This window comes from Nannobrachium achirus (assembly GCF_963921795.1).
Source record: "Nannobrachium achirus genome assembly, chromosome: 22".
Taxonomy (NCBI): domain Eukaryota; kingdom Metazoa; phylum Chordata; class Actinopteri; order Myctophiformes; family Myctophidae; genus Nannobrachium; species Nannobrachium achirus.
Window position 1 is genome coordinate 45,663,410 of NC_137829.1, and position 8,931 is coordinate 45,672,340.

General features: G+C 47.4%; 1 protein-coding gene across 1 annotated transcript in view; it reads right to left on the reverse strand.

Annotated features, from left to right (window-relative positions):
• The window catches only part of map2 (microtubule-associated protein 2), a gene marked incomplete at both ends in the record, with an annotated part of 73,447 nt that overhangs the window by 41,394 nt on the left and 23,122 nt on the right, over positions 1-8,931 (reverse strand). The window contains 2 exons of the mRNA XM_080752917.1: positions 1,815-2,153; positions 5,257-5,478. Coding sequence (XP_080609043.1) covers positions 1,815-2,153; positions 5,257-5,478 — 561 coding nt within the window. The remainder of the gene's footprint in view (positions 1-1,814; positions 2,154-5,256; positions 5,479-8,931) is intronic.

Consider the following 8,931-nt stretch of genomic DNA (forward strand, 5'->3'; position numbering starts at 1 on the left):
TTACATGACACGCAGTAATGATTTATAGTTCTGTATAAATCATGTCATAATTAAGCCAAATTTATGCTCCGTTGCACGACGGTGTCGCACGACCAAAAATTGCCGACGGACAAGCTCGACGTGCGTTGTGTCCGCTGCGCGTCGCGAGCTTGCATGTCGGCAAAGCTTATGCCACACTGTCATGCGACCAAGTGCGAATCTGGCTTTAGAACACTAAGCAATGGATAGACAGTGAGATACCAGTGAAGCCTGTATAGCATCGGCGGGGGGAAAAAGCATTGTTATCTTTAGCAACACTTTCACATCCTTGCAACAAATACAGCCGGCCCCAAAAACCACCGCAGCAGCAGCAGCAGCTAGGAACGGCACACGAAAGCGCAAAGAAACCAGCGTGACATAAAAGGGAAGAACTTCAAAAGAACGTGGGGTCCTTTTCACCAACAAGCCTGTGTTGCCTGGCAGCCTCAGCAGAGCATGGGGAGGAGACCGTTTGCCATTCCACCTGCATTATAACGCTGATGTCACAGTTACGTGCTTTATGCGCCGTCCTCTTAATACCGTAGACGCCTGATGATGCTCTTGCTCATTACTTATACTGTATACCAGCGGAGCACTTTCTTTTTATATATATATATATATATATATATATATATATACTTTAAACTTCACTACTTCTCCAGAGGATTGTAGTTTTCACTCCACTACAATTCACCTTTTGTCAAGTCCCGCCCGTTGCCCCGCCCCACCTCGCACCCATTGGTTGCTGTGTCTTGGTGGGACAAAAGTCCGGCTTTCTCTCCATCCACTACCATTGAAATTCAGTTGCTTCTTATTGTTATTTTGTGTATTCAATTCTCATTTTAAACTTGGTTTCAGTAAAAAAAAAAAAGGAGCCTCTCAAGTGCAGTATAGTGACTGGGCATGTTTTGAAATGTTTTTATTTCTCAAAAAATTTAGTTTTAAGCAAATTCAACATAACTAAGGCGGAACCCGGGCGGGACAAGGCAGAAAGAGCGTGCTGGTTGGTCAGTCAGGGACCAATCAGAAGGCTGACAAAGGGTGAATTGTCTGACAGCAGCACGCTGCGCGCTTGTAGTTTAACAAATCTTCGAAAGTCGGGACCTTAACTTTTGGAACTGTAAGTATATGTTTATGCCAATACTTTGGTAATTTTGGTAATGTTGAAAAGAGGCCAGTATTCTCTACATGGGGGTATTGCTACTTTTGCCCAAGTTTAAAACAGTGGGAGTAGTTCTTCCACCGCTGCCGTACAGCAGGGGCACCCTGGGGTGTAGGTGACGGCAGTGCAGGGGTGCCGCGAGATCATTTGATAATATTTGGAATTTATTTGGACACTATTATTTTGTATCATTTTAAAGTTATTTTCAGTCAGTTCTAACCAAAATGGCTATTATCCCAACGTTTTCCTCGCAACATAATCACTAAAATATCTTCACTGTCGGGCAGAAACCTCTGTCGCACAAAACTAGTGAAAACAGCCGATCTACAAGCACACAACGCCTCGCGATGCGAGGCGTTGTGTGCTTGTAGATCTGCTGTTTTCACTAGTTTAGTACATTTTATAGATGATAAATACAAAACTAACGGTTATGGACATGCAAGGTTTTCACCCGACAACGACGATATGCTATAAATATAAGGTGCTGGGAGTGAAAATTATAATGTAGGGGTGCCTCGGATTAAAAAATATATTTATGGGGTGCCCTGAGACAAAAAGGTTTGGGAACCCCTGGTATACAGTACAGTACAGTGCAGTTGCATGCAGGCAGGGAAGAGCAGAGGGCCGGACGCACCTTGGTCAGGGCTTTCCCCACCCTCTGCCTCCTCCTCCTCCTCCTCCTCCTCCTCTGTCTCCATAGGACTTTCTGTGGCGGCGCTAGCCGCCACCTGGGCCTCCAGGTGCTCCAACAGCGGAGCCTGGGCCTCGCCTAGGGCCTGTGCCTGCTCTAAGGAGGCCTCTGCCGGGGGGCTGACGTCCAACAACTCAGGCTCGTCCTCCCCGCTCCACAGGGGCTCGTCAAGAGCCGTCTCCGATTCGGCGGCCTCTGCACTCTGTTCCTCCTCCTCCTCCACCTCCAAATCCACCTCCACCTCCGCTGCGTAGTCGGCTACAAGAGCCTCGATGGTCTCTTCTTCTCATAAACAAGGAGGGGAGGGAAGGGAAGGGGGGAATGGTAGAGGCGGACACGTCAAGACTTACGGGCAACACAGACTTGGGTTACATGGGAACACACAAGTATTTTACCGTGGGACAACTTTCAGCTCTGGGGAAGAAAGGTTGGGTGGCGTACGTTGTTGGGGCGTTTCCACAGACAAGGGTATACCACAGATGTACAGTATGCTGTGTGTGTGAGAAGTACGTGTTGCGACGTCCTCAGCTTTGTGCCTTTTTTATGTTGCTGATAAGTTTGCTCGCTGTGCTCATCTTTGATGTGGCTTATGATCAATTAATTGCGACCGTCAGGTCGCACTTACTATCAAAACCTCCACCAGCTGTCAGTCCGTCCGTCTGTCTGTCACGCGTCACACGTCACACTTTTGCCCTGCTCATATCTCCGCAACCGTTGCCCCGATCCATGCCAAATTTTGCACACATACTCCTTGCCTGCCATATCACACTCTTCTAGCGCCACCCTGAGGCCGATTCTTGCAAGACACATTTTTGGACACTGCTCCTACAGATTTTGCCCTAAAATCACGCAAATCGGTACACAGTATGTCTACACTCATGTCATCAACATGGATCTGTCTCATATAGCGCCACCATCAGGCCGATTTTTTCAAACATATTTTTGGACACTGCTCCTACAGATTTTGCCCTTAAATCACGCAAATCGGTACACAGTATGTCTACACTCATCTCATCAATATGGATCTGTCTCATATAGCGCCACCAACAGGCCAATTTCTTCAAACACATTTTTGGACACTACTCCTACACATTTTGCCCTAAAATCACGCTGCGACCTGACCGTCGCTTATCTCCCTATTAGGGAGTCTTACTGGTTTAAATTACGCAGGGCCTTGCCACGTATAGAGAGAACATATTGTTTTTGTGTTTCACAGTCACTGACCCTGACTTGAATATGAATGTGAATTCATTAAATGGAGTAAACGCAACCATCTCGCTTTCACGCTCATACACACCGTATCTGCATATACTTACTGTACTTACTGTACTAACCGTATCTGCATATACTTACTGTACTTACTGTACTGTAATCTCATGATCCCCATTCCTTAAAGGGATATTCAAGATTCACTGAAGTCCGTTTCATGGAAAAATTTTACACTTTACGATACATACTCTATCTACTAGATAACTACTGTCTATCTAGATAAAACAGACTTAAGGGTCAAACACAGTGTTACCGTGTTTTAGGAGTGCAATGCTGATGATAATGTACGGTATGTGAGTGCATGTGTGTGTGTGTGTGTGTGTGTGTGTGTGTGTGTGTGTGTGTGTGTGTGTGTGTGTGTGTGTGTGTGTGTGTGCGTGTGTGTGTGTGGAGCTGAAAGTCTTCCTTCAGTTTCACAGCGAGTGTGTAAGAGTAGAGTAGGCTGGTTTAGGATGGGTGGTGAGGTTAATATGACAGGGTGGGTGTAATAAGGAATGGGGGGGGGGGGGGGTCTCAGGGTTATGATGGATCCCAAACACAACACTGATGACAGATGATTATGTTGACGGGGGGGGGGGGGGGGGGGGGGGCGGGGCACAGAGGAACATGTACATGGATGCAGTCATCCATGCACAACAACAACAACAACAACAGTCTCGGTGTCTGCAGTGAAAGCCATTCGGACCACAAGTCCCCCTGCATAACAAGATCCATTCAAATTGACATGTTTGGATTCTAAAGCAGTGGTTCTCTGCCCAGGGGTAACACATTCCTAGCCCGGTCGTCCTTTTCCGTAGTTCCTTTTAAGGCTGAGGTAGCCACGGCGTAGCCGCCGGACTTTTCCGGACTTTTGAAATAAATGATAATTATCAACAAAAAAAAAACAATCGGCCGTTGTTCTATGGGTCTTCTGGGACCCATTTAAAGGGTTAAAATTTTCTTCCCCCCCCCCCTTTCTGGAAGTGGGCGTACTTCTCGTAGCTTCCAGCAGGAAGCGCCGTTCACTTACATTCTAGGAGGATGGTTAGCTTAGCCTCTCCACGTCCACTCCACGGGCCAGACGATCAGCCACAACAGGCTGCACGATGACTGGATCAAAAGTGTCTAGGTCGCTGTGCGTGGATCGCGGACTCAAGCACGCTCGGGCGCCGCTTCCCTATCGCTCTTTTCCCTGCTTCGCCGCACGCAAACGAATGGCCGCGTCCCCAAAGTAAGTCCGGCGCCCTCTAATAGTACTATATACACGTACGGATCGCTCGTACCGAGCGCTCCAGTACGTGTTGTTATCATTTGGGGCATTGTTTTTTTTAAATAAATAGAAGATTGATCGGCAGTACTTGTGTGCAGGGGTGTCTGGCGCGGCTTGCAACGTGTTAAGCATAAGACAGGGATTCAGCTACTATTCAAAAATAGCCGATCTACTAGATTGACAATGTTTTGAAGAATTGCAGAGAATCTTCAGACAAGGGTATACCACAAACAAAATTCAACAATATAAATCTCCCTGACACTATGTTTTCAGATGGTGGTCCGCCACCAAATACGCATCAATTTGGGGGTTCCTTGGCGGGAAAATGTTTTGACAAGCCACTGAATTTCCTAGCACGTGAACGTGATAAGTCCAAAGACAACATTGGTAAATATCGCATGAAGATGGATTTGACAGATATACCGACTTTTAAAAATGGCGGAAAACTGCAGTCACCCAAATGGCTTTGGTTGGTGTAAAGGAGAGAATAAACGTGAGCATCGGACAAAAACATGAAAGCACTCGGAATTCTCTGCGAATTCCCTGCATGGACACACAAACAAAACAAACACAAAAAAACGAACAAAAAGATAACAGACCGACTGACAACGGAGCAACAGACGGACGGACAGACGGATGGATGGATAGACGGACGGACGGACGGACGGACGGACGGGCGGGCGGATGGACGGAGGTAAGGAGCGGGTTAAATCACAGGAAAAAAAGGAGGATCGGGGCAAAAACAGAAGGAGGCAAAAAATCGAGGACAGGGAGAGAGAGAGAGAGAGAGAGAGCGAGAGAGAATAGGGGGGAGGAGGGGGGGGGGGGGAAAGAACGGCGTAGAAAAAGGAACCATGCGCGGTTCACCTTCGATCTGTCTAAAGCCCACGACTTGTTGCCCCGCGGGGCGGGGGCCGCCCGAGTGTGTCCACTCTGGGCTGAACAAGGGGTGGTCATAGTACTCCTCGTCGGAGTGGTAAGGGTCGTCCTCGGGCACGGACACAGAGATGGAGGGGGCGAGGAACTTGCACCTCTCGCGAGAGTTTTGGAAGCGGCGCAGAGGCCCCGCCTCATCCTCGGCCCCTACATCTACAAACAGGACACACACACACACACACAGAGGAAGAAGAGCTGCAAAGGGGATATCTGGACACGCGAGAGACTGAGAGAAACAGTTCAGAGAGAGAGAGAGGGAGGGAGAGAGAGAGGGAGAGAGAGAGGGAGAGAAGGAGAAAATAGAAAAGAGATGAAGGAACAGAAGTAGGCCGGAGAAACGAAAGATAAAAACAATCGAATAAGAAAGGAACAAAAAGAACTGCAGGGGATATCTGGACACGCGGACTAAGAGGACACAGAGAGAGAGAGAGGTGAGGAGGGGAGAGAGAAAGGAGATGGAGAAACAGAAGGACGGAGAAACAGAAGAAAGAATTTACAACAAATAAAGACAAAACGGAGAGAGAGAGAAAGACGGAAAATGAGAGAGCGAGGAAAGGAGACAGAAGGTGTTGGAGAAGTATATCCAGGCCACAAGACATTTACAAAGACACAGTGACAAGCAAATGAAAGGAAACCAAGCCCCCGGAGGGGCCAGCCATGAATAGCCAATGAATGTTTTGGAAAGAATCTTACTCCTTGTTTAATCATAATACCTGATAATCATGTTTTAGGGGGGGGGGGGGGGGGGGGGGGGGGGGGATCATGGCACCCCATCTTTAAGCATAGGCCTGCAACTGCCATACAAATACCAGGTCATGTCTCTTTTTTCATCTTGATTCTCGGGTGTGAAGTAATTATGTATTTAGAAACACAAAGTTGGAGCATGGCTGCTTGTTTTAGTTCACCTTATGGGCAGTCCCTGGAAGAAGCCCATGTCTCAGTGGTAGAGCATTTGACTGCATTGGTCCCACGTCTCATTGTTTCTCCATTGTTCCCATTAGTCCCACGTTGGTGAATGCTACTATGCCTAAACCTAACCCTAACCTCAGTAAAACTATGCCTAAACCTAATCCTAACCTCAGTAAAACTATGCCTAAACCTAACCCTATACCTAACCTCAGTAAAACTATGCCTAAACCTAAACTGGTGAATGCTAACCATGCAGGTGAATGTTAACCTGGTGAATGATAACCCTAACCTCAGTAAAACTATTCCTAAATCTATAACCCTGTAGGACTAATTATGGGTAGTTCCCCGAAGGAGGCACCGCGTGCTCCACATTGTGCCCAAAAACTAGCGCTCCTGGTTTCAATCTTACTGAATCTAAAAAAAAACAAAAAAAAACAGTGACATATACATCTAAATGGAATAAAAAAACACACAATTGAAATTGTTAATCGCAGTAATTTGTACGACAATTAATTGCTAGGTAAAATGCCATGATCGTGACAGGCCCCACCCTGGAACCACCTCAGCCAATCGCAGACAGATGGGACGACACACAGACAGACACACAGACAGACAGACACACAGACAGACACACAGACAGACACACAGACAGACAGACAGACAGACAGACAGACAGACAGACAGACAGACAGACAGACAGACAGACAGACAGATAAAGGGGCCAGGCATGGGGCCAACAAGAGGACAGACAGAGAGACAGACAGACAGACAGACAGACAGACAGACAGACATAGGGGACAGGGGAAATGCAAAAAAAAATATACGAATCGGACGATTAAAAGACAAACATAAAAACAGCCAAGAAGACAGAAGTTTCAAGATGCAGAAAGGAAAAAAGGTGATAAATTGATGTGAGGTGGAGAAGAGACAGGGTGGACGTGGTGGTGGTGTGTTCAGCTCATTTGGGGGGTGGGGGTGTTATTTAGATCACTGGGTTCTCAACGTCTGGGTCTGGGTACCACCACCAGGAGGGTTCCAAAAGGGCCCTTAATGGGTCCGACACTGTAACACATTGTACACTCCGTCTGGCCCCTTTTCCACCGGGGTTGAACCGGTTTCCTTCTTTTCCCTCCGGCCAAATTTTGGACCAGTTCAGAGAGTTTCCACTGAAAATGAATTGGTTCAGAACCCTAAGAATACTTGCATTGGAACCAGGGACAACTGGGAGCCCCGGCTCCCCAGGTGGGCTCTCTAACCATTTAGCCATGCTGGCCCCAATCACAATGGTCCTGCTTAACACATATGTGCCAACCCAGAGATTCCCGAGTTTGTATATAACTGTGCCAAGCTCGAGTTTACCGAGTTGAATGCCTGAATGGATTTCCAAGCGGATTCTTTTGTTTGAAAGCTGTGAATGGCATGCACACGTGTGGTGCATCATCCATGCATTATCCCTGCATGACCCGTGCACATCGTGCACATTAAAAGGTAAGAATCTAAAGATTCTGGCAATGGAAGACATTGAAGATTGTAATGCTTGGCAGCAAGCAGGTTAAAACAGGTGAAGACACAGGACGGAACTAGTTCTAGAACCAAAGTTCTTTTCGGTGGGAAAAGGGGCCACTGATGAGTTACGGACCGCTGCAACAGTCCATTCGGGCCCCATGTCCGGGCCCCCGGACCACTCGTTGCCCCAACAGTGATTTAGATAGAGGGATGAAAGAGGAGGGGGTGGGGTTGGTTGGTTGGTTATTCTGGGGGTCGGGGGTCATGCGGCAGCATGGAGTGGGGGTGGTGGAGGTGGGGGCGGGGGGAGGTAAAGTTCTAAAACAAAACATCAGGTGAAAAAAAGTTCTGCTTTTAGAGACTAGAGAGTGAAGAGTGACATGATCATCTGTGAGGATGAAGGGACCGATGCCTGTGGTCCGTATGCACGTTGCGTGTGTGTGTGCGTTTGTGCGCGTTTGTGTGTCTGTGTGCGTGTGAGGTGGGGGTGTGATGATGATGAGGAGGAGGTGAAGGGAGAGGAGGAGAAAGCAGGGGATTCTCAACAGAAATAAAATGGCGATGATGTGATCAATGGAGGAGGAGCCGTGTGTTTCCTGTTCTCGGTTCAAAACCAGCGTGACGTTTCCTTGTTCCTAGCTAGGAGCAAGAGGAGAAGACACCGGTGACGCGTTGGTGACCACGCCTATCCGCCATGACACTTTGGGTGGCGGTGTCGGCACCGGAAGTTCGGGGAATAACATTAGCGTCTATGAGCTTCGGCTGGGACAGCTCATGAACAAAAAAATAATTCTGAACGATAGAGACCTTTGTTGTACAATCGCTCCAGGAATATAAAAGAAGACAAATCACAGGTATTTTTACAATCACATGCTTTTCGATGTGCACAGTACATAATGTTATTGAGGCACCTAAACAGCGGCAAGTATAGTTTCTGTCTCGGAGCTATCGCGAGATTTGGATTCCAGACAGGGAATGGTGGAGAGTCTCGCGATACTATCTAGTTCAGAAACGTAAATTGTGCTCTTTAATGTTATACAGTGTACTCACCGAAAAGCAACACAGTACAAAACAATGTGTGACATGTTTTCTTTTATATTCCTGAGCTGAGTGTTTTATAAAGGTATCTATCGTTCAGAATAATTTTTTGTTCATGAGCTGCCCCAGCCGGCGCTCATATACTCCAATGTT